General features: G+C 39.0%; 1 protein-coding gene across 6 annotated transcripts in view; it reads left to right on the top strand.

Annotated features, from left to right (window-relative positions):
- Nucleotides 1-16,546, top strand: part of SEPTIN9 (septin 9) — a 406,717-nt gene extending 390,171 nt beyond the window's left edge. For 3 of the 6 annotated variants that reach the window (XM_074225075.1, XM_074225078.1, XM_074225077.1), the window contains 6 exons: nucleotides 327-464; nucleotides 4,239-4,356; nucleotides 8,248-8,343; nucleotides 8,610-8,706; nucleotides 11,948-11,999; nucleotides 13,707-16,541. In XM_074225075.1, the coding sequence (XP_074081176.1) occupies nucleotides 327-464; nucleotides 4,239-4,356; nucleotides 8,248-8,343; nucleotides 8,610-8,706; nucleotides 11,948-11,999; nucleotides 13,707-13,842 (637 nt within the window). In that variant the 3' untranslated portion in view covers nucleotides 13,843-16,541. Of the gene's footprint in view, nucleotides 1-326; nucleotides 465-4,238; nucleotides 4,357-8,247; nucleotides 8,344-8,609; nucleotides 8,707-11,947; nucleotides 12,000-13,706 lie in introns of all 6 variants that reach the window. The other 3 variants (XM_074225080.1, XM_074225079.1, XM_074225076.1) reach the window with 3 other exon arrangements.
- The last annotated feature ends 10,012 nt before the right edge of the window (nucleotides 16,547-26,558 follow it).

The raw sequence follows: 26,558 nt of genomic DNA, 5'->3' as shown, positions 1-26,558 counted from the left end.
TAACTTCATGGCAGAGGAGCATGGATTATACTTAAAAAAGAGGGCAGAGACTTTAAGGAATTTGTGATGTTTTGATCACAATTTGGAGTTAAGAGATAAAAGGAGAAAAGCTATCAACAAAATCTGAGAGACCACTGCATAAATGCTTCACTGCTCTCTGGGAATATTCTATCTGAGCTCCAGATTGATTCTCCAGAAATCTACTAAAACACTGGGTGGGGGGGTAGATCTTTTTTCCTTGAGTCTGGTAATGAAATAATTCTAGGTCTGGGATTGTGCACACTCAAAAAAATAATGTTACATTCCACCCTCGTTCCTTTACGCAGCTGGCAACCCATTATGCAGTTCATTAATGATCAGTATGAGAAATACCTGCAGGAGGAAATCAATATTAACCGAAAGAAGAGGATCCCAGACACCAGGGTGCATTGTTGCATCTACTTCATCCCTGCCACTGGCCATTCGTATGTATAAGTCAGACTTATCTTTGGGACCCTGTCATAACCAGCAGAAATACCAAACCATAGAATTCTTTGGAGCTGGAAAGGACCTTGAGAACCTTCTAGAACAGAAGTGTCAAACTCTTAGGAGGCCCAATGCTCCAAAAATCTCAAATGTACTAGGAATTAGATTAAAATAAATAACATATTTGTTATTTATAAATGAAATTTATAAATGAAAAATAAAATTAACAAAGTAAAAATACAGTACAACATAGGTAATGTTGATTTGTTGTTTTCTAAGTCAATAGGCAATCTGCAGGGATCCATTTCTATTTGAATTTAATCCTATATCTCTGAGTCAATGCCCTCTTTCATCAGATATGAAGAAACTGAAGTGCAGAAGTAAAATCCCAAGATTATTCAATCAGACAAGGACAGACTAAACCTCAGGTTTCCTGGCTCATAGCTTTCTATACTGTATATAATACTTTTTTCTGCTCATTTTGCAAACCTTTCCTCAGAGTTATCTATGGAAAGGATGCAGAGGATTATATTTTCTCTTTGGTAGCAATGGACTTGTTATGTGGAGTAGAAACAGATTGCATCTGCCAAGATCTGGGTGGTGGAGAGGCTTTATAGTTTCCCTATTGGTAAAATTTGATGATGGGTGTATTGGTGTTAGTCTAGATCAGTGGTATCAAAGTCAAACAGAAATGGGAACCACTAATCCATACTAGGGAGGCTAGTGAATAGATTGCTGAACTTGAAGTCAAAAGATTCATCTTCTTGAGTTTGAATGTGGCCTCAGACACTTATTAGCTGTGAGACCCTGAGCAAGTCATTTAACTGTTTGCCTTGGTTCCTTCATCTGTAAAATGAATTAGAGAAGGAAATGACAAACCTTAGTATCTTTGTCATGAAAAACCCCCAAATGGGATCATAGTCATACTAAAACTACTGAACAATAAGAAAAACCCATAGTTAGGATCCTTCTGTGCTGCACATTGACTTAATTTTCAAATGTATTATCATCTGTGTTTTATTGTGCTTTTATTATTTTGTTAAATATTTCCCAAGTACATTTTAATTTGATTCTGGCTGTACTCAGGACTGTTTTGGGCCCATCTGAACAGTGTGTTTGACACCTCTGGTCTCAATAACCTCAAAGGTTCTTCCTAATTTTATCTATGATTCATTTATTCTTAAGTAAGGAATCTCATACTACTTCAAAACCCCACATGGTGGGGAAAATATCTTCTAAACTCCTCACCCAAGCTCACAAAAATCTTAAGGATTTTGGCTATCCAGAATATCCTTTTGTCAGTTTTACTTAAATACTACTAACTGTTTATGATATTTATGGAAACTGTTTTTTTTTGTTTGTTTTGGGGGTTTTTTTGTGGGGAGGGGTGAGGTGGGAAGTGGGAGAGGGAAATGAATATGACCTATTAGTATTCTAGTCATAGGGAAAAAAAACCTAGGAAGAAGACAGGAAATTGGGACCTTTGTTAGAAAGTAAATGCCTAAACCTAACAGTAAGGTTGTTGGGTCCCTATCATGACTTCCCGCCCTCCCCAGGTCAACAAGAGTATCCATATAACCAAGAACAGAACTAGGGCCTCTGGGCCAGGAGCACCAGGTTCTGCTAACAGCCCATCAAGTCTTGGGAAAAGGAGCTGTTTCATTTTCTCTCTGTCTCCAGCATTTGGCACATAGGAAGTTCTTAATAATCTTTTTCTTTCATTCAGTCACCCCTAAATATCTGGTCTGTTCAGATCCTAGTGATTAATCTTGTAATCCCCAAGTATGTTGGCTAACTCATTAATAAGCCATTTGACATCTAATGACCTAGACAAAAAGTCCAGTGTAAGGGGAAAACTGAAAAAATGTGAAAAGGACGCCAATTTTACTGCTAAGTTTTCATTAGAGATTCTGATTCTTATAGAATATATGACACTAGAAATGTGTTCCCATCCTTGTTGCTCAGGATACCTAGAAGATAGAGAATATTAATGATGATAATAATAATTAACAGCAATAATTTACTACATTGGTTTCCTTGAGGGGTAGCTAGAGACACAGTGGATAGAGTGCTATATTTGTAATCTAGAAGACTTGGGTTCAAATCCTTCAGAATCTAGCTGTATGATTCTGTCAAAATGAACCTTCCTTTCCTTATCTGTAAAATGAGAATGATAAAAATAATAATAGCACCTACAATTCAGGGCTTTTGTGAGGAGCAATCAGATAAGATATAAAGTAATTGTGTCTTAAAATATTACATATTCTAGTTTTTGCTATTGTTATTGGAAAATAGGAGAAACATAATGAGTTAATCATTTTAATGTCATAGGATTAGAGCTGGAAAGGGACTTTAAAGATTATTTGATCCAGGAGCACTTTTGTGGCATATTGGATAAAATATGGGCAAATTTTTAACCAAATATGGACAATCATTTAACCATGATTGCCTCCCCTTCAAAAATTATTTGATCCACCCTTCTTTCTCCCCATTTTATGGATAAGGAAATAGAAACCCATAGAGGAGGGTCATATGCAAGTTAAGTGGTAGAGCTAAGATAAGACTTCATTTTTGTTCACAATTCTTTCTTGGCTCTTTTAAGCCCAGGTTGGTTGCCACATTCTGTTTGGACTTGTGCTAGTTTGCTTTGGCTACTTTAACTCTTTATGTGCTAAATAAAGAAAAACTTCAACAGAAGTTGGGCACATTCCAATGCCACAGTGTGAATATAATACTTGGAGGATCAGCAAACTTTACCATGCTTATAACTATAAGTCACCAAAGAACAGGTCTTTTTAAAATCTAAGTAGCCAGTAGAGGGTGGTGCCATTAGATATTAGGAGATGGAGATAGTTTGTTCCCCCCCCCCCCATGCAAATTGTGCCACCAGTAACTGCAAAAAACAGAGTGTTTTATCCTTGAGGGTGTTGGAAGTAAGATGAGAGAGGGCATCACTTTTTATCAGAATGGAGACATGTTGGGAAAAGCCAGAAAGAAGGCATCCTTTGGATGGGATCTGGGTGGACTAGCAGAAGGGAGACTTGATTTACTATGGCCTCAGTTTCTTTATTGGTTTTCCCTTGTCCTTCCAAAAGAAGGCCCCATAGCAGGCATTCCATTTGGGTTGATGTTCAGAACTAATGACAGCCCCCAGAGATTAGCAGCCTTCATCTCTGTACCAGGTTACTGAAAGAGCAGGATTGCTGATTATGGGTTATACCCATAATCTTTTCCCTCAAATTATTATTCCTCAAATTCTCTTTTTCCTCAATTCTCTATTTCCTCAAAATGCTTTTAAAGGTATTTTTTTGATAAATAACTTATATGGAATTTAAGTTGAAACAGTAATAAATCCCAACTAAATTTACATTTTTGGCTATTTAGCTTATTTGGGGGGGGCTGGATACATGCTGATAAATGAATTTTGCTGAACTATCCACATTTTGCAAGTCTTATTGTAACCTGGGGAAGGTACATAGTAGAAGGCAGCTGACTAGGGTTAGGAGTGCAGCCTGTGGCCAAGGAACATGATATTTCCTCTGTGTAAAAGAAAGCTTGTTTGGATGAAGATCAACTCTGTGATGGCTTCATTAACACCATGCTCTACCCAACTGAGTTAGCCTCCCCATCTAAGCACAATAGAAAACAGACTTTGGCCCAGATGGGTGACTGCACAGTATTCTTCCTGTGTCGTGACCAAGGGGCTAAAAACCCCTTATTGTTTCTCTGTCTTTCCTGATCATCCCCATCTAAGTCAAATTATTCATTTCTAGTCTCCGACCACTGGATATTGAGTTCATGAGACGTCTGAGCAAAGTGGTTAACATCGTCCCAGTCATTGCAAAAGCTGATACTCTGACGCTGGAAGAAAGAGACTACTTCAAACAAAGGGTAGGGTTTCTCAGTTTTTCCACATTTTTCTTGTTTTCTCCCCTCCCCCAACCTATGAACCAGGGCAGGGGGGCTGCCCCCCTAGGCAGCTCTGTCAATCTGAATATCTGGCCTGAAGCCCAGAATAATCCTGCAGACTCAGCCCTGCATGGAGCAGGCAGTGAAGGCCTTTTCACCTCCAAATAGTTCTCTTGAAAGCCAGGCCATCAGCATGCCCCAGGGATGGGGGCCTCTATGTACTCTTCCACATGACAACATCTCCTTTCCCACTCAAGGTGGAAGCTTTTAAGGAGACCACACAGGGCTTCTGGGAAAAGGTGGTACAGTTTCACTTTACATAAGTGGACCTCTATGATTTTTGTCTAATGTCAGTTTGCCTGAAGAGATAGGGAAGGGAAGGAAGGAAACAGTAGGAAGGTCACCCGCCTCTGGAGTGAGGGGAAGACACACTGGGACTGGACAGAGAAGCAAGATTGGGAGGAGGAACAAATGGGGCTGGGGTCAGCCATATGGTGACTGGACATTTGGGCAAAGGTCTCCTTTCTCAGTGATGGGGTCTAAAGCCTAGTTCCTAATCCATCATGATGGTAGTTCCTCCATAGCTGTAAGTTTTTTGTTCATTTGGAAGGTTTTTTTGGGGGGGAGGGGAGAGAGGGTTGGTGGGAGAGTTTGAGAGGTGGACAGTCAAGCCAAGGAGCAAGAGGAGAGAGAGGTAGAGAGAGTGCTCACAGTACTATGCGATGATGTTAACATTGCAGTTTCTTTGGAATGCAAATTTCTTTCAAAATTATTCACATCAAGTTAAATTTGCTTAATACAAATTTACATAAAGTGAGAACTGTCTATATTTTGAATTGGAACATTTGAGGAGATAAAACTCAGATCCAGTCTCAGTGGTTATCTCTGATCTGAGAGGCAATTTTGTATAGTTAAGTAGATAGAGAACTGGTGTTGGAGTCTGGGAGACCCCAGTCCATCCCTGATACATACTAGTTGCATGATACTGGGCAAATGGCTTATCCTTTATGGTGCTCCAGATAACTCTGTAGGATGCTAAGTTGCAGAGAAGCTGTTGACATGCATTGAAAGAGGCAGTTCCTTCCTCTGATGGTCATAGGTGAGATTCCTGACTGTTCTATTTTCCTCTCAGTGATTGAAACCTACTATTTACCTGCTTTTGGCATGGAAGAGAAAGTCCATGAGATTCATCTCTTGCTTTAAAAATCAAGATTGTACTTTTATCTTCTGGAACTAGGGGACATTCCCCCCCCCCCCCCCCCCCAGGACATAGTCACACATTAACAGATATTCTGTTGAGGTCAGGAATAAAACACTGTTTTCACTGTTCTAGAAGTGGGAGCAGCAATAGCTTGAGCCTGGATAGCCAGTCCAGTGTCCTGACTTTTGGGGAATGGGCTAGGCTGACTTGGCAGGAGGCATTCCATACTGTCTTTGGATGTGTAACTGGTAAGAGGAACAAGAATCTTTTAGAGGTTGGTGCTTTTTAGCAAGTTGATGTTCTGGAAACATGTGATCATTGCTCACTCACTTTGACACAAATTTGATTTCTGCCCCTGGGAACAATAATACCTGTTTAGCCCAGGTTTATCTGGAAATTTTAATGCACAAGCATATTTTTTGCCTCTTCTAAGAGAACATCAATCAATGAACATTTCTTAAATGTTTACCATGTGCCAGGCATTATATATTAGGTTCTGGTGCTAGAAATACAAAGAATAAAACAGTCTCTGTGCAGGCAAAGAGCTTCTATTTTAATGGAGGAAGCAAAAGTATGTATGCATGCATATATATCAGCACATGTATATGTATGTATTATATATATATGTACATATATATATATATATATACAAGTGTGCATATGTATGAATATTATGTGTGTGTGTTTGCATGTATGCATGGAGGGGGGGAAGGATGATGATCCCTGAGATATGTCTTTAAAGAGGTGAGGAACTCCATGATCAGTTCAAAGGCAAGAAGACTGGAGTGTGTTGAGTGAGTTACAAAGAGAAAGCTTGGTTTGGTTGGTTATAGCAGAGTATAAGAAGCAGAATAAGTAACATCCATTTAATATGAAAAGGCAGACCGGGACCTGGTCCTATAAAGTTTTAAATGTTTAACAGAAGAGTTTATATTTTATCCTAGAGGCAGTAGAAAGCCACCAGAACCATTTGGGTAAGGGGAATGACATAGTCATTATTCTGTTATCAATGTGAATAATGTTCTGGAGTGGTGGGAGACTGGAAACAGACCAATTAGGAGACTACCATAATGATCTAGGTGAATACAGATCATAGCTGCAATTCTGAGAAAAGGGAGTCAGATTAAAAGGAATTTTTAAAGGTAGAAATGTTGAAATTTGACAGCTATATGTGGGATAGGGTAGGGTTTCTCAGTTTTTCCACATTTTTCTTGTTTTCTGGGAAAAAGAGTTCAATTTAACGTCCAGATTACAAATTGGAGAGACCAGAATGGAGGGGTTGTCTGGCAGAAATAGGAAAGATGAAAGAGGGAATTTTTTTTTTGGATATGTTGCGTTTCAAACATCTATACTATCTATCCACTTTGAAATGTCTATTAGGTAGTTGGTGATGCAAGTCAGGAGACAGCCCAAGACTGGATAGAAAGATCCAGTTCTCTGCATAGAGATTATAGTTAAGTCTGTCATAACTGGTAAGATTTCCAAGAGTGTATAAGAAGGTAAGAGAGTCTAGGACAGAACCTTGGTGAACACCTGCCATTAAAAGAAATTCTTTGGATTATGATTCAGCACATGAGACAGAGAAGGAGTTATTGGATTGATAAAAAGAAATAATTAGGAGAGAGCAGGGTCACAAAAATCCAGTGAGGAGAGAATATTTGAAAGAAGAGGTTGGTTAGTAGTGTCAGTGGAGGTTGAAAAAGGTCAGAACTGAACAAGACCACGTAGTTTGTTAATTGCCAAACCAAATCATTGGTTACTTTAGAGACAACGGTATCAATTGAGTGGTGATATGGAGAAATGTAATGAAATAAAATTCAGATTTGAATTTATCATTCATTAATTTTGTGACTCTGGAATAATCAATCCATTTCTCTAGACTTTTCTTTAAAAAGGGTTTCCTCCAAATTGAAATTTCTTGAAGTCTTTGATTTTCTATTAGGAAAAAGACAGGGATAACTCCCAGGGAAAGAAGAGCCTATAATTTGCTAAAAATTATTTCAAGAGCAAGAACTATTATCTGGTTCATTAAAAAGAAAAGGAACAAATTTTTTGGCCTGGTACCTGGGGTACATCCCACAACCCATGATCCTCAGCAAGAATCCGGAAATTTCTTCAAAAGCTCTCACTTATTTCTCCTTTGGGAGGGATTTTATGTGTTCCATGTGATGGAGTTGGTGTCCAGAGTGATGAGTTTGTTAGGAATGTGATGTTCAATCAAGCTATGGAGTTTTGGACTTGAGGGGTTATAATCCGACAGAAGGTGGAAAGAAAGAGGGGTGGGGCATGGATTCAGAGAAGAAAAAACATGGTATAAGAGTACTGAAAGTTTCTTGGGTGGGTTTATGTATACTGTATTATTTTCTCAGGAATTTTGCTAATTGGGGAAGGAATAATATAGTCTAGTTCAAGAAAGATGCCCTAAAAATCTTTTCTTTTGTTATTTGGTTCCATTCTATGTTCTTGAAACAAAGTGGGAAAAATTCCCAAGATGCCAGACTACTCCCTCCTACTCTGAAAAAAATGTAGGAGTGCAAATTATTCTAGGCAAATGGCCCATCCTCTTCTCTCTGAGGTCAGGGCAGATGGACACAGAGTGGAGACATGTGGTATACAGGGGTATCCTCTTCTTTCTGTACTGATATCTATCTTTATTTCTTCCCTCACTTCAGATTACTGCTGACTTGCTGTCCAATGGTATTGATGTATATCCCCAGAAAGAATTTGATGAAGATCCAGAAGACAGGCTAGTCAATGAAAAATTTAGAGTAAGTAAATTAGTTGAAGACTCATTCGTATAAAATTACCCAACTGGAACTGGTACCCCCAGTGACTTACTAAGGGGATGGGAGGGTGATTTATCTTTAGATCTTGGACAAAAACTGAGCTCAGCAGTTTCTCCCTTGGTAGAACAGATCTCTTCTGAAGAAAGACTGGTTGACTTGGTCCCCATCTGTGGGAGATTTGGCCAAACTAATGGAACTTCTTTATTATAGCATCTAAAACTCTCCCATACCACTTTTTTCTTCTTTAGGAAATGATTCCATTTGCTGTTGTTGGCAGTGACCATGAATACCAAGTGAATGGGAAAAGGATCCTTGGGAGGAAGACTAAATGGGGCACCATTGAAGGTAATGAAATTTCCTTTTCTCTGTTTTTTCCCCAGTGGGTGAACATTTGAGGTAGTTGAGGTTGAATTAGGAGAAAGCAGTACCACAGAGACCTCCATTGGGAAGGAAACATGGTAGATCATCACACTGTACTTAGTTCAAATACCTAGGTTGTAATCCTAATTCTGCCTCAAACTAGTTTCATGACTCTGGACAAATAACTCAACTTCTCTTCAATGGCTCCATTCGACTTTGGAGATCATCTAATACAGAATTTCTTAACCTGAGTTCCATGAACTTTAAAACAAATCTCCATGATTATATTTCAGCATAATTGGGTGTTTTGGTTAGTCTATATATTTTATTTTATTTAAACCAATATTCTGAGAAAGGTTTCGTTTTATCAAATAATCAGAAGTGTCCATGATATGAAAAAGGTTTTAAAAAAAAACCTTGATTTAATCCAATTCTTTTAGTTTATGAAGAAATATATCTAGAGACATGGAATGATTTCATTCACAGCCAACTCTTGTTGCAGAGCTGGGATTAAAATATCAACTCCCAGACCCAGTGGAAAATGCTGAAGAAGTTGAGATGAATGACTCAAATGAGTTTTGAGTAACACACTTTGGTCAAGTCATTTGTCTAGCCTGGTTCTCACTTTCTTAAGTAAATAAAAAGTGATAGATATATAGAAACATTTTACATTGCTATCACTTTCTAGTCATTCCCTATTCTGATCCTAGTGAAATCCTTCCTTGCGGTATAGCTAAAAGCACATAGTAAGAATTGTAGAATTAAAACTGGAAGGAATTGCCACTTGTTCTTTAGTTGTATGATCTTGGGTAAGTCATCACCTTTCTAGGTCTTCAGTTTCCTCCTCTGCAAAATGAAAACTATTGAACTAGTTCCCACTAAGGTTCCTTCTAGTTCAAAAACTTACAATCCTATGAAAATTATTAGTGACTACATCTGATGGAGAATATGATCCCAATTCTTCCTGCCTTGTTAAGTTTTTTGAGGTCAAATAAAATCTTGAGCTCTTTCAGGAGAAACTAACTAAAACCCAGTAAATAGTAAGCTGCCCATACTGTGACAGAAAAACCTTCAACAGACATCTTGCCCCAGTGACAGGGTTGGAGGAGGGGGTGGAAGAACAGTGACCCTTTTTCCTTTGTTTTAGCTCTGATTGACTGCTGGACTGCAAGATTTTTTTTCTGAATGTTGGGTGGAGAAAAGATGGTGCATTGTTTTTCCTCTGTTCCCTTCTTCCACCCCCAGTGGGGGGGGGGGGGAGGGAGGGAGAGAGAGAGAGAGTGAGAGAGAGAGTGAGAGAGTGAGAGTTTGTGTTTGTGGTATCTGTCAATTGTGGGTATACTTTTTAACCCTCTGGATATTTTTCAAATGCCACGTTGACAAGGAAACTTCAAACAAGGTCCTCCAACACTTGAGACAGGAAGAACCTCCAGACCTTCCTTCTGTGTGTTAGGATCTTAATTCAAACCCAGCCCTGTCCTTTGGAAGAGAGTTGTTCTAGGATTCTGCTCCCCACATCCACCTACATGCACATGCTAGAGAGTCCCCTTAGATTGCCCTTTAATGAGGATCCATCCTAGGTCCTAGCAGCATCCTGTGTCTATTGACTTCATTTCCTTGGGGGGGGGGGTGTGCAGTGACTGAGCCAGTTCATCTCCTTCTATGTCCCTCCTCCCTCCTAAAGATATTTTTCTGATTAAAGTTCTTTTTATAGAGGGCATGTTTACTGAAGGCCAAAGGGGGGGGGGGGGTAAAAAAGGGAATGGAACCTGAAATAAGGACATTGTTCATTGTGCTGCTTCTGCTGCCCCCTCATGGTTGACATTAGAAACTGTAGGAAATTGCTGAGAACCTGTTGGTGATATTGTCAATCCCCAAGAGGCCAAGATCATGCTCAGATTGTGCCAGAACCTGTCTGGGTAGCACTAAACTGAAAGAAAGATGCTGAGTCCAGTTAAAATAAAATGATCAAGTATGGGTTACTGAAGAGAGCTATTATTATGGGTCAGAAGAATCAAATACAACAAAAACAAAAGCAACTAAACAAAAAACCTGGTCTAGACTATGTAGATGCAAAGACAAAAATGAAATAACCTTTGCCTCTATTAATCTCATGTTCTACTAGAAAACAAATGCACATATAAGTATATAGAAAATATATAAAATATTTTTTTGTGGGGGGGATAGTGGTGTGGGGATCTATTAGCTGGTGGGATCTGGAAAGATCTCCTGAAAGAGATGACTTTTGAGCTGAATTTTGGAGGAAACTTAGTGATTCCAAGAGGCAAAGGGAATATATTTTAGAGTCCTCACTTTGCTGACTTTTACTTCATCTGGAGTATAGTCTAGTTTGTTTGTGAGCTCAGATTGAGCATAGCTCTTCACAGCAGAGAATCACTGTAGCTTCCCCTCAAAATACTGCATTTCTCTTAATTCAATCCAAGTTTGCAATATCTTTTTTATTAACCACACTGCCACTATTAGCTCTACTAAGATAAGACTTAGCTATGTAACCATGATGCATAAAAAAGTATAATGGAACAAGAACTGGCCCTGGAATCCCAAGTCCTGATATTCTTCACATGAATTGCCTTTTAATCCAGGATGTTGAATTTATTTCTTTCAAAAATTAATCTTGTTAATTTTAGATGAATGAAGTGTCTAAATCAAGTCTGATGATCTATCCCCCTTTCTCTGTACCTGAAATGTATTGAGGCAAGAGGAATATGAGGCAGAAGTTTTACCTGTAGTTTCTCAAAGTGTCTCCCTTCCCATCCCCAACTATCTGTTTCCCCTTGGGTAAAATGGTATGTCTTAGCAACTTTAGAAATTATTTGGAGTCTCAAATAATTAGAAAAATAATAGATTAGAAGCCAAAATTAGAAAAAGAAATCACAAGGAATTGAGGAAAGGAAAAAAAATTTTTGGACAGATTTATGAAAGTCTTAATAATATGTGCAAGTGTGCATATATGTGTCTGTCCAAGCACAAATGTATTGAGTAGGAGGCAGGTATTTGGGTTAATCCCATGGTGAGTGGGTGGATGGCTTGGGGATGTGCATATTTAAAAAGAAGATTATGGACAGAACAAAGTGAACATTTCCTAAATAAAATCCCATTTTCATTTTTCGGCTTGAGTAATTATAACTGTGTTGAGATAGGGTGTGGGGGATAGTTTTTTCTTCCTATCACTTTTTAGTAATACATTTTTATTTCCTTCTCATAGTTGAAAATACTACACACTGTGAGTTTGCTTATCTGCGGGATCTCCTTATCAGGTAGGTGTAGAACCTATTTTTGCTTTGGGTTTGGTTGTTTGCTTTTTTGGGGGTCTCCCTCAGAACAACAGAAAAGAGATGAAAGGGTCATGTGTTGTTCAAGAACATCATGAGTGTCTTCTGAAAGGTAAATTGTGTTTTAGGCTCCCAAAGACAGTTGAATGGCATTACCTACTGACCACCTCTGTACTGGGAAGATATTAAATCAGCATACTATAGTTTATCTGGAGACCCTTCATCTCTAAAGGGACAAGGGTTTATTGGAGAGGTTTCAGTACGGGGAGGAAAGGGTGCTAGTAAGGATGAAGGAGAAGGTAAAGAAGGGCTAGAATTACTTCTTTATAAGTATAGTATATATAAAAATTGTCCCTAGTTGGGGAGATGGATGACTAATTATTTCCTTTGACCAGATTGGGGGGGAAAAAAGACACAATATATGATTTTAAAAATTAAAAAATATGGGGGGAAATAGATTTGGAATAAGAAAACCTGGGTTCAAATCCCTGCCTTGATTCAACTGCTAGTAAGACCTTGGGCTAATTGACTTCAGAGTACCCCTCCCAGCTCTGAATCTATAATCCTAGGAGAATTCCCTGACTAAAAATGAGAGGGGTCCTCAGAAATTCCAAGGTCTGTGAAAGCCTGAAAGCAGACTCTTTACTGGAGGTTTCAAGGAGAGAATAGGGCATGCAAATAAATGGGTTGGGAAGCTCAGCTTTTCCCCTGTTTTGCTGTTCCCAAAGTCCCATCCACCCCATTTTATAGTTCTTTTTGACTTTATCCCTGAAGTTTCACTCTGTGACAGGATCCCTCAGTCAATAAAGCAAGTAGGCATTTAATATTAAGCACTTTATATTCCAGCTGCTGTGCTACTTGACAGTTACAAAGACATAAATAAGGAAGTTCTTGCCATCAGGGAGGTTATAGTCTGTCAGGAGAGAAAGCATATAATAAACATACATTATATATCCATCCATCCATCCATCCTCTTAAAGGGGCTTTCTTCTATCAGGGAAGATCATTATGGAGAAATGAACTCTTCAGAGAGCTTTCCAGTCTTATTAGGAAAAACACACACATTCTCTCTCTCTCTCTCTCTCTCTCTCTCTCTCTCTCTCTCTCTCTCTCTTATTTTACAAACCACCCTCCAAACAAGAATCCCTGAATAAGACATTTTAAAAAAAATTTCAATTATTTAATCATTTTTATTTATTTAATGTTTAATAATATAGTTAATTATTTGCTAATTTATTTTTAAGACATTAATTAAGAATAAATGGTGAGGAAGAGCAATAGTAGTTACTTCAGGCAGAGTCCATGTGCATAAAAAGGTATAATGGAACAAGAACTGACCCTGGAATCCCAAATCCTAAATTCAAGTTACAATCCTGCTATTTATTACCTTTGTAACTGCAAGCAAGTCATTTTCCCTTTCCAAGTTTCCTTCTCTATCAAATAGCGATAATAACACTTGCATTCCCTATAGCACCTGATTATTGTGAGGAAAGTAAATTGTACAATATGTAAATTGTAAAGCATTATGGAAAAAATCAACACCAATGCACAGTTATTCTCTGGGATGAAGGGAGAGGATCAGTCACGGAATGAACCCTGAATTGAGTTTGGCACCTTCTTTGGTTCTCAGGTGTGCTTAGTTTCCCCCTGGTACAGCTAAAGCCTCACTCACCTTTTTATTGCTTTCTCTAGGACACACATGCAGAACATTAAGGACATTACCAGCAGTATTCACTTTGAAGCCTATCGAGTAAAGCGTCTGAATGAAGACAGCAGTAACCTACTCTCCAATGGTGTGGAGGAGGAGGTGGCCTCCCAGGAGATGTAGAAGCCTTCCCCTGCCCCTAGGATCCATCCCTTCCACCCAGTTCCATCCCCTAGCCTACCACCCTTCCCATCCTGTTTTATTTTATATAATTTCCTTCATTTTTGTCATCATCCATCCCCTTTACACGCTGCCATTGTCACTTGACCAGATAACAAGATACCATATTATCATTGTTGGGTGTGTTAATTATTAGCCCACTGGCACTGATCTTGGAAGGGAAGGGGAGGCAAGAGATAGGTATTATATGGTTCTCTTTGAGGGCAGGATATCTCTGTACCATCTGGAGACTTGGAAAACTCTGGACTTTAGGAGAGTGGACATAGCAGACTGTTAGGCCTTTGAAACTTGATCCTAGGATGCCAGCCCCATTTCCCATACCCCCTCCCTCCCCACCTCCTCCCGAGCTTCTTCTGTTCTCTTGCCCTCAGCAGCTCTTCAGAAGACAATTCTGTTTACTTTTAGGACCAGAGAAAGGAGAGAAAAGGGGGATCTGTAGCTACAGACCATTCTAACTAGACAGATTTGCTCAGTGCCAAATAGCCTCAGGTGTTTGTGTGTATGTTTGTGTGTGTATGTGTGTTTGGGTGTTTATGTATGTGTGTACACATATATGCAATATAAGCATGTCCATATGCCCACTTTTCACCTCTCTGTCCACATAAGATCATGGCTTCTTAGCAAGAATGTAAGTTTTTGAAGCACAGGAATTCCATGTCATGAGAGGATGGATAAATATCTGGGGACATGGGTTCCTACCTCTCCATCCTTCTTCCATCCTCTTGCAAATAGGAAAGGACTCAGACAAAATACCCTTAAGAGCAAGAGATGATCCCCCTCCCTTCCACCCAAGGAAGTGACTAGTTCTAGGAAATGAATGTGCCAAATTCTGAAACAGTGACAAAGCTGACTTGTGCCTGTCCTGGAACAGAAAGTGCCTTTTAGCTCTGCCCATCCAAACAAATCAGGTGGGGGCTTCTTGTCTCTCCCATGAAGTCCCTTTAGCTGGGGAACCAGACAGGAATAGAGATCAGATAGTACTCTAGTCATAGTTTTCACCAGCTATTATTATTCTTTGTTGGATTGTAGAAACTGCTGATTTGCTGGGAACTTGCTTGGATTTATAATTTTCTTCAAGAAAAATAAAACAGATTCCTTCTCCCATCTTGCCTCCTTCTCCTGAGACCTTTTTTCACTATTGGAAGGTTAGAAGTAGGTTGATCTAGTGAAGTAACTGAGGTTGGAAAATTGTAGATGTTTAAACAGTGTTGCTTAATAATATTGAATAAGAGGATTTTCAATGAGTTTATTTCTTGTTTTTGGCTTGTGTAGGCAAGCATGCTTACTCATGCCTAACTCTTCTGTTTCTCTCAGTACTTTGTCTAGTGGACCTCTCACCTTTCCACAACCCCAAAAGCACTTGCCTGCCTCCATTTTCTCCAACCCCAGCATATAGCTACCTAAGCCTACAGTAGGAGGCTGGATAATTTCCAGGTCCTCATCACTTTACCCCCAAATCCCCCCACCACTGTATCCCTGCATTCAGAATTTCAGAATACCCCCTAGCCTAAGAGAGAAGATTTAATGAGGTTCAGAGTTAGAGATAGAGAGTGGGGGGAGTGAGTTACCTCAAGTCATTTCAGTCAACCAGAAGGTCATTACAATGGCTTTCCATTCCAATCAACCAGAAGGAAGATCTACAGGGCCCCTGACTAATAGATGTGGAGAGTCTTGTATGTAGAACTACAATTCCAGAGTGATATTTGCAAAAGTTTATTTTTTGATAGCCTGAATTTTGTTTTTAACTCCTATCCCACATAGGAAATGTAGGAGTCTTTACTGTGCTATGTTGAGGGAAAACTGTTTACTATATATACATATATATGTGTATATGTATATACAATATATACAGATATATATACACACACTGTTTTCTAACGTCTGAGTGTAGTAAATTGGGGGAGGGGGTGGTGGTGGTGGTGATCACTTTTATAGGATGCACTTCTGCTCACATCATATCACTGGCTTGTGTGATTTCCAGGCAGCACTGCATCAGGGCAAAGCAAGTTGTTCAGCTTTTCATTCTTTTTACCCTTAATTTTTGAAAGAAATGTCAAGACATCATGGTGATAAATTCCAAAAAAATGACTTTTGGCATTGTAGTATAACCATCCTGACAACTTTAACTCTTTTTTGTATAAATAATAAAATGTTTAATATGTATTTCCTGAAATAAATGTTTCAAATGCAAATGATGAAAGAGTCCAGGGAGGAGTGCTTTTCTTTTCTGACTCTCAAATGCATTTTTCCCCATGGGTTTCCTGAAATGTTCAGACCATGAAAGACCAGGAATAAGCCTATTTGACCATTCATTGGCTTCTCACTTGGGTTAAAAGTTGCCTTTGTACTAGTAAAAGTACAAAGCAGTAAAGCAATTATTAAATTTAGTATTTTTTTTAAATTGAGGTAAATGTTAACTTGCTAGAGAGGGAAAAGAGGAATGAGGATTCCAAATTATTTATAGAACAGCTGTGGAGATGATCATTACAAATCCTTATCTAAAGTAGTTCTGTGCAATACTTTCTTAATTGTTTTGGGCATAATTCAAACTAATAAGACTATATATTTGCTAAGGGGGAGAAGTAGGGTGTTCCTGGATAAGGTTCAGGATTTGGAAGTAAGGAAGTAAAGTTTTATATCCTATCTCTGACAATAATAATAATAATAATAATAATGATAATAATAATAATAATAATAATAATAAACATCTAGCATTGGACTAAATATGTCAGATTCTGGACTAAGTGCTTTACAATTATCTCCTTTGCTCCTCAACCCTGGAAAGAGGGTGCTAATAATATTATCTCCATTTTAAAGATGAGGAAACTGAGGCAGAAGTAAAGTGACTTGCCCAGGATGATACAGATGAAGTGTGCTCAAACTACTATACCACCTAGTGCTTTTATGTCTGCAGAAGGAGGCATTTGCCAGAATCTATTAAATGATAATTGCAAAGTATTTAACTAAATAAGCAAAAATACAATAGAACAGGGCTGTCCAAAATGCAGTCCCTATGGTTCTACTAAATGCTTTAATAAAGGAAGTCAAGCTACCTCAGAACTTTCACTAAAACGGCAAATCAAAATATATTGTCTGTTGTTTCAATAAAAACTTTTTTATTTGGTTTTTGCAAGGCAATGGGGTTAAGTGGCTTGCCCAAGGCCACACGGCTAGGTAATCATTAAGTGTCAGAGGCCGGATTTGAACTCAGCTACTCCTGACTCCAAGGCTGGTGCTCTATCCACTGTGCCACCGAGCCACTCTCAATAAAAACTTTTAAAAATAAGGTTAAACAACTTGCAATAGAACAGAAATAATGTTAATAGGTGGTTTTCTAAGTTAAAGGGTGGCTCGGTGGCTCAGTGAATAGAGCACCGGCCCTGGAGTCAGGAGTACCTGGGTTCAAATCCGGCCTCAGACACTTAATGATTACCTAGCCGGGTGGCCTTGGGCAAGCCACTTAACCCCATTGCCATGCAAAAACTAAAAAAAAAAGGCAGCAGGTGGGGATCCATAGCTATGGTTTAGTGGCTTCCATTTCTATTTGAGTTTAACACCACTGTCTTAGGCAACATATCATGTTTACTAAATCATAGATAGTTCTACAAGTTTTTATTGATGTTCTTTTCAAAAAAAAAACCTCATTTCCTAAAGACTCTCCCAATAGAAATATTCTTGTAACAAAGAAGCACTGTTAAGATAATCAACCCATTAACCATGTGTTTCACATCAATATTTCACTGGCTCTCTTATCAAAAGTAGAAGACACAATTGTTCATTGACTTCACCATGACTGGTGTCTTTCAGTGTCATTGTGTAAATTTTTCTGTATTTCCCTCTGCACCATCAGTACAAATATATATCAGTGGAGGAAGTTCCCCATGCTGATGAAAATGATAATTTTTTTTTCACAGATGCAATTCAGACAGACTTTGGCTATTTTGAGTTTTGTCATTACAATTGGCTTTCTTTACAAGGTGCTAATGAATGAACTCAGTTCAGATGATTTTTTTATTTTTAGGTTTTGGCTAGGCAATGGGGTTAAGTGGCTTGCCCAAGGCCACCCGGCTAGGTAATCATTAAGTGTCTGAGGTCGGATTTGAACCCAGGTACTCCTGATTCCAGGGCCGGTGCTTTATCCACTGTACCACCTAGCTGCCCCCAGATGATTTTCTTAGACCTACTGATCTCTTCCACACTCCAGTCCTATTTTTCTAGAGCACACCAATACAGATATCTTGTTGGCATTTCAATTTCAAATTGTTAAAAGTGGAAAGAGATCTCAACTGGAAATAGGAAATCTGGTCTTTTCACTAACAAGCTGTTGGAACTTGTACAAACCTCATCTGGGCTTCAGTTCCCTTTTTTACAGGGAGGGGATAGATTCTGTCACTTTAGACAAGTCTATTATGATTCTTATCTCAGGACCTTGGAGACTTTCTCCATCAATCTTTCTTGGTTTTTGAAACCCAGGGCAACCCTAACCTTTTCTAGTTCTTGCCATTAGTAAATGATGATTTCAAGCTGTGACCCTCAGGAAGTCACTTAATTTTTATCAACTTCACGTTCTTTTTTTTTTTTTAACAAAGATTTTATTTATTTTGAACTTTACAGTTTTTCCCCTGATCTTACTTTTCTCCCTCCACCCCCCACAGAAGGCAATTTGTCAGTCTTTACATTGTTTCCATGGTAAACATTGATCCAAATTGAATGTGATGAGAGAGAAATCATATCCTTAAGGAAGAAACATAAAGTATAAGAAACAGCAAGATCAGACAATAAGATATCAGTTTTTTTCCTTAATTAAAGGTAATAGTCCTTGGTCTTTGTTCAAACTCTGCAGTTCTTTCTCTGGGTATAGATGGTATTTTCCATTGCAGAGAGCCCCAAATTGTTTCTGATTGTTGCACTGATGGAATGAGTGAGTCCATCAAGGTTGATCATCACCCCCATGTTGCTATTAGGGTGTATAGTGTTTTTCGGGTTCTGCTCATCTCACTCAGCATCATGAACTTCACTTTCTTATTCATACAATGGTAATAATAATAAAAATCATTTTACACATCTCATAAAACTATTGGGAGCAAATTCAGTCAGTGACCATCAATTAAACATTTAATCATGTGCCAACAATTGTTCTAAGAGCTGGAGTTGCTAAGTTGGGGAAAATATGGTCTCTGTCCTCAGAGCTTACATTTACCCTCTGGTGTATTTTTTTCTCTCAATTCTATGTCTGCTCCAGTTCTTCTTCCACTCAACTGTCAAACTGATCTTCCTGTGGTGTAAGTTTGATCATGTCATTCCCATATTCAATACACTCCAATGACTTCTCCAGGTTCATATAGAAAGTCTTTTTCCTTTTGAAGCCCTTCATAAGCTGGCCTTTCTCTTAACCTATACTGTGATTCATTGTAAGACCGTCTTGCTGTTCCTATATCTGCAGATTAGACATTTTCTCAGGGCCTGCCCCCCAGATCTGCAACTCTCTCCCTCTTTCTCTCTGCCTCTCCTGCCTTCCTTCAAGTCCCAGCTAAAAACCCCATCTTGTAAGAGTTCTTTTTCAATCTCTCTTAATCCTTAGTACCTTGCTTCTGAGATCATCTCCAATTTACCATGTATATATCTTTTTTTGTAAGTAATTGTGTATTGTCTTCCCTCAGGGATGATCTTTTCCTTTTCTTTGTGTCCTCAGCACTTTGGACAGATGCTTAATAAATGCTTATTGTCTAACATAAAAAGGAGATAAAAATCTGTACATCCAAGATATATACAGTGCAAATGGAGCATAATTTCAGAAGGGATGAATTGGGGTAAGAATGGGTTAATATCCTGGAAAACTCACAAGTAGGATTTGAACTTTATATTATAGGAAACCAGAAAGTAGAAGTAAGGACATTATAGAAATAGAACATTGTAGAAAAATGGCAGCAAATTGCAAACTAAGGGGGTAGCCCTCATTTGGAAAATGACAGAGCATTATGCTCTATGAATAAAAGTATTTGTGCTGTAAGCAATAAAAAGATGGTTTTCAGAGAAACTTAGGAAGATTTGTATGAACAGATCTAGAGTAAAGAGCAGAACTAATTAAATAACATACATCATTAAATTTATACTATTATATATATATTTAATAGAAGTGGGCAATTTTGAAAGACTTAAGAACTTTGGTCTATGTGGTGATTGATTAATCATCTCTAGAATACTTAGGATAAAAAAATGCTTGCCATCTCACTGCAAAGAAGTAATCAACTAATATGCAGAAGGAGACACATTTTTGGGTGTGACCAATATGGCAATTTGTCTAATGTGAGAGATAGAAAAAATTGTGCATGCAAGATTATTGTGTGTATACACATACATGAGTTCATACATTCATGTGTATATGCATGCATTTTGTGCACATACATATGCATGTCTATATGCATATTCATTCATACATGCATAGAAAATGAAAAACAGGAGTGGAGCCAAGATGGTGACATGAAGGGATCCAGTCTAAGGAGCTCTCTGATAAAAACTCATAAACTAAGGACTCTAACTAAACTTTCGAGAGACAGAACCCACAAAGGGACCCAGTGAGGCAGTTCTCCTACTCAAGGTGACCTGGAAAAGAGCAGAAAAGCTCTGCTCCCCGGGGTTGGAGGGGTGGCCCACCAGAGCCAAAGAACTTCAGCCTCCCGGAGGCAGCCCCAGGGCGCTGGGAGCCGAGGCTCACAGCAGCGGGGGAGTCTCCTGAGCTGCACCCCGAGGAGCACCGGCACAAAGTGGGGGAACAGCAGGGGACCTCTGCCAGAGCGAGCACATGGAGCCCAGCCCTCGGGCCACACAGCAAGCAGCTTGGTCTTTCTGCAGCCCAAATCCAGGAAACAGAAGCAGGCGGAGCCGGTAAGCAGGGGCCCCCAGGGCATGAGCCCATTGAGCTGAGGGAGGGTTAGTGAAGAGAGAGAGAGACTGCGGAGCTCTGTTCTCTGCATCTGGAACAGGACTCTGGGGCTCTGACCACATTCAGATCCTGATCCCAGTCTAGGCCCCCCATAGAACAGCAGGGCCCCCCCACCTCGGCCCGTGGTAGAGGGGGCCGCTTATGGTCATTCACAGACCAGGAGGGAGGACAGAGCCTCATACACTGAGACCCTTGTGGGAGTGTCCCAAAAGCTCAGGAAGAACCCTAAAAAAACAGGCTTAGGCTGGGAAAATGAACAAGCAAAGAAATAAGAGGAAGACCATTGAGAAATATTTTGCAAATGAGCCCAAGAAGGATCAAAATACTCAGTCTGAAGATGAGGAAGCACAAGCTCCTGCATCTAAAGACTCCAAGAAAAACAGAAATTGGGCTCAGGCTATGGACAGAGCTCAAAAAAGACTGAAAATCAAATGAGGGAGTTGGAAGAAAAACTGGGAAAAGAAAGGAGAGAGATGCAGGAAAAACATGAAAATGAAGTCAGCAGCTTAGTCAAGGAAATCCAAAAAGATGCTGAAGAAAATAGCATGCTAAAAACCAGCTTAGGTCAAATGGACAAAACAGTTCAAAAAGTTATTGAGGAGAAGAATGCTTTAAAAACCAAAATTGGCCAGATGGAAAAAGAGGTAAGAAAACTCTCTGAGGAGAATAAATCCTTCAGACAAAGAATAGAATTCAGGGAGATTGATGAATTTACCAGAAATCAGGAATCAATACTTCAAAACCAAAAAAATGAAAAATCTCATTGAAAAAACAACTGATATGGAAAACAGACTTAGGAAAGATAATTTGAAAATTATTGGAATACCTGAAAGTCATGATCAGGAAAAGAGCCTTGACATCATTTTCAAAGAATTACTACAGGAAAATTGCCCTGATATTCTAGAAGCAGAGGGCAAAATAGAAATAGAGAGAATCCACCAATCCCCCCGAGAAAGAGATCCCAAAAAACCAACCCCTAGGAATATTATAGCCAAGTTCCAGAACTCCTAAGTCAAAGAGAAAATATTACAAGCAGCCAGAAGGACACAGTTCAAATATCGTGGAGCTGCAGTCAGGATCACTCAGGACTTAGCAGCATCTACATTGGAAGCTCGTAGGGCTTGGAATATAATATGCCGGAAGGCAAAAGAGCTTAGAATGCAGCCAAGAATGAACTACCCAGCAAGGCTGAATGTCCTCTTCCAGGGAAAAATATGGACTTTCAATGAACCAGGGGAATTTCAAAGGTTCCTTTTGGAATGGCCAGAGCTGAACAGAAAGTTTGATCTTCAGATACAGGACTCAGGTGAAGCATGGAGATTGGAGGAGAGGGGGAAATATGAGGGACTTAATGAGGATGAACTGCATGTATAGAAAAATGATACTGATAATATTCATATGAACCATCTCGGTTAATAGAGCAGGTAGAGGGAGCTTTTATAGTTGAAGCACAGGAGAAAGCTGAATTTGAAGATAAAATATGGTGTAAAAATGAAGTTAATAGGAAAAAAAGGGAAATGGAAAGGGAGAAAGAAAAAGGAGAGGGGGAATAGTCCAAGATATTTCACATAATAAGATTTTTGTTATTACAATGAGCTATTGCAATGATATGGAAGGGGGGAGGTAAGGGGGAATGAGGGAACCTTTGCTCTCATCAGAGGTGGCTAGGAGAGGAAACAGCATATATACTCAATGGGGTATAGACATCTGGAGTAAGAAGGAGGGGGGAGCAGGGGAAAGGGGTGGGTATGTGAATAAAGGAGGAGAGGATGGACCACGAGGGGAGAGTGGTCAGATATAATAGATTTTCTTTTTTACTTCTTGCAAGGGGCTGGGATTGGAAGGCCTGTCCAGGACCATAGGGCCAGGTGGATTCTGGGCTTAAGGGGTGGTATGGGGGCTCAGGGCCTCTTGGCCCCAGGACCAGGGATCTGTCTGCTGCGCCACTCAGCTACCCTACAGCAGAGTCAAAGGAGAGAGAAAATATAGTACACGGTAATGGAGAAATAAGAAAGGAGGGAGTTGCGATCAGCAATGGCAACAGTGGAAAAATATGGAAGTAACTTTTATGATGAACTTATCATAAAGAATGTGATCCACTCACGACAGAGTTGATGGTGTTGGAACAAAGACTGAAGCACATTTTTTGTTATTATTATTTGGGGGAGGGTGCAGGGCAAGTGGGGCTGGGTGGCCTGCCTGGGGCCACATAGCAGAATGATCTTTGGGTGTCTGAGGCTGGATTCGGACCCAGGTGCTCCTGGCTCAAGGGCCAATGCTCTGTCTGCCACCCAGCCACCCCTACTATTATTACTATTTTATTTTGTTTTGGGTCTTTTTTTTTCTTTCTTCTTTTTGGTTTTTGCAGGGCAGTGGGGATCGGGTGGCTTGCATGTCACATGGCTGGGTGATTATTGGTTTTAAGAGGCTGGATATGGACTCGGGTGCTCCTGGCTCCAGGGCTGGTGCTTCGTCCATTGCACCACCTGGCCATACCTACAATTATTACTATAATTTTTTTTATTTTAATTTTTTTCTCTCCCCTTTACTTTTTCACCCAAGCAAGTCTATCTATATTCAGGGAGGGGTATTTTGTTTACTTGTAAACAAGTATATTTTATTAATGTAAAAAAACATTTTTATGAAATGAGAATAAAAAAACATTAAAAAAAAGAAAATGAAAAACAATCTCAGAGGGAAGGTGTACTGGAAGGGAATGGAGTAACCAAGAAAAATCTCTTGCAGAAGATCTGATTTGTGCTGAGTCTTCAAGGAATCCAAGGTATCTGATACAAGGAGGGAGAACATTCCAAGTATTGCAATTGAATAAATGTAGCATTGGGAAATAGAATATCATGTTTGAAGAATGGCAAGGCCAGCATCAATAAAGTACATTGAAGGGAATAAAATGTAAGGAGACTTGAAAGGAAGGAAGGGGCTAGGTTGTGAAATGTTATAAAAGCCAAAGAGCTTTTGGAGTCACTAAAATATATTGAGTGGGGGAGGTGCCAGGGCAAGAGGAACAAGAAATATGTCTGATTTAGGATCAGATTTGTGTTTTAGAAAAATCACTTAAGCAATCAAGTTGAGTAATGAGAATAGAAAGAGACTTAAGGTAGAAAAATCAATCAAACTGGCTATTGCAGTAATCTAGGTTGTGTACAAGGATGGCAACTGGGAATGGAGAGAAGGGGACTTATAAGAGATATTGGGAAGTCTTGGCAGCAGTTTAGATATGTGAAGTGAAAAAAATCAAATATGACACTAAGGTGGTGAACTTGGATGACTGCAAGCTATTTTTATGATAGGGAAGTTAGCAAGAGAGGAGGATAATGAGTTAAAATATGGATATGTTGAGTTTAGGAGGTCTACTGGGTCTCAAGTTTGAGAAGTTAAATAAGCTATTCAATATGTGAAATGAGATCAGGAGAGTGATTATGATTGGATAAACAGATACAAAATAATTTATATATAGATAATTGTATTCGTGGGAACTAAAGAGGTCATTTAGTGAAAAAATATTTAGAGGGCCCAGGACATGGTCTTGAGGGATACTCATGGTTAGTGGGCATTACAAGAATGAAAATTCAGCAAAGAAGACTGAGAAATAGTGCTTAGACAACAAAGAGAACTAGTATCATGAAAATCTAGAGAAAAGAGACATTGAGAAGTCAAGAAGGATGAGGATTGAGAAAATTTCATTGAATTGGTATTTGAGAAATCACTAATGATTAAAGAGATCAATTTCAGTAAACTTGAGAGTGCAAGATATTTGTATTTTTGTCATGGTCCAATGACTCTTGTCTATGCAAATTATTTTCTAGAAGAATGTCTTTTTTTTTAGGTTGTTTTTTTGCAAGGCAAACAGGGTTAAGTGGCTTGCCCAAGGCCACACAGCTAGGTAATTATTAAGTGTCTGAGACCAGATTTGAACCCAGGTACTCCTGACTCCAGGGCCAATGCTTTACCCACTACGCCACCTAGCCGCCCCAGAGATCAATTTCACTTGAATGATGAGGTCAGAAGCCAGATGCTATGTTTAAAATGGATTGAGAAGAATTTGGAGGCATCAAAATGCAGTAGGCTTTCTCAAGAAGTTTAGCTGAAGATAGAAGAGATATAGGACTACAGGTAATAGCAATGGTACAGTCACAAAAGAGTTTGTATTTTTGTTATTTTTTTAAGGATGGAAGAAACCATGGGCTTGTTTGTAGGGAAGAAGAGAATGAAAGTATTTGGTGAACCTTATGAAATAAATATAAGCTATGAAAATTAGAATACTTGCTTTTAATACTTTAAACCATCTATGATTGTATATCCTCACCAAGGTACTTCTAATTTGAGTTTCATAAAGATGATCACCCACATGGACACCCACGTCATTAAAACTTGTTAACCCTCTTGGTGTAGAACTTTGCACATAATAATACTTAATGAATGTGAAGTCAAATTGAATTGAATCAAAACAAATGACTATCTAGATACCTCTACCCCTGGAAATACTCTTCCAGAATCTTGTATCATGAGATGTCCCTTGGTTTTTGGGGAAGAAACCCTCCAACCAAGTCTATACAAAACCCTACCTTCATATGAGGTTCCTAGTTTTTACTCCTCTCTGGATAACAAGAACTGTCAAACAAGGACTCTGTGGGGACAGACTGTCCTACAGTATGAGATCAATTTGACTATGCAGACCCTTCTGGCTTAAATGCTAAACTACATAAATTAGGTCACCACATGGACAAGACTACATTTTATAAGACCAAATAATCATCCTTGATGTTTAATGAATAGAAGAGACTACTTCTTATACAATCCCAAATACAAAAATCAAGGGATATCAGTAATGTAATTCATTCTTGCCTTGGAATGTTCATGGAATCTCTTACTGCAAATTCTGTCAAGGATGCAATAACTAGTATGCCTCCAGTTTTAGACCTTGAGGACAAGTCTAAATTGCACCTTAACAGAAAAATCAATAAGAGAAATAGTTTCATTTTGCCTTGCATTTCACATTACCTTAAGAACATCATGATCACAAAGATCATCTTTAAACTCTTGAACAGAACAGTTTAAAAAGATGCCAAGAAATGTCTATATCTTCCCCAATATAATATGAGGAGGATGAATTCGTTACCTCTAGTTGTTGTAGCAGATATCAGACAGGTGGTTGGTTTATGGACTGAGGTTTCTGACATCAATAACACTGGGTCAACTGTTTGGAAATCCTCTTAGTGATATGGTGAAGAATAGAATTAAATATGACCCTGAAGGATTCTATGGAAAAATTTAGATACAAGGATGCAGTAGCACCTGTCATCTGGTTCTGACTATGGGTAGCTTCCCAACAACTGACAGCTAAAATGACAATTGAGAGGAATGTTAAAAAATGGTGTCTTAACACTTTGGACCCTAGAAAGTGAGAAAAGGAATTTAAAATGAACAACAATATGTTATTTTAAATAGCAGTTAGCAAACAGGATCAACATAAAGTATATACTGCTACTTCATTGGCTGAGTCCTCAAATTTTCTAATAAGAAGCATCTTTCACCCAATTTGCTGACTAGAGATTCATTCACCGAGCTAGACTGTATTGTGTCTTATTGAATAGAGCCAAGAGATTTGGTGCTGGAGAAAAATGCTGTCATCAATGTGGGGCATCAAATGAAATGCTTCCTTCCCTGCATCTTCTTCCACTGTAGCCCTCAAGTGAGT

Source organism: Macrotis lagotis, chromosome 2 (genome assembly GCF_037893015.1).
Source record: "Macrotis lagotis isolate mMagLag1 chromosome 2, bilby.v1.9.chrom.fasta, whole genome shotgun sequence".
NCBI lineage: Eukaryota > Metazoa > Chordata > Mammalia > Peramelemorphia > Peramelidae > Macrotis > Macrotis lagotis.
The sequence above is the reverse complement of the archived record's forward strand: the minus strand, read 5'-3'. Positions and strand labels throughout refer to the sequence as shown.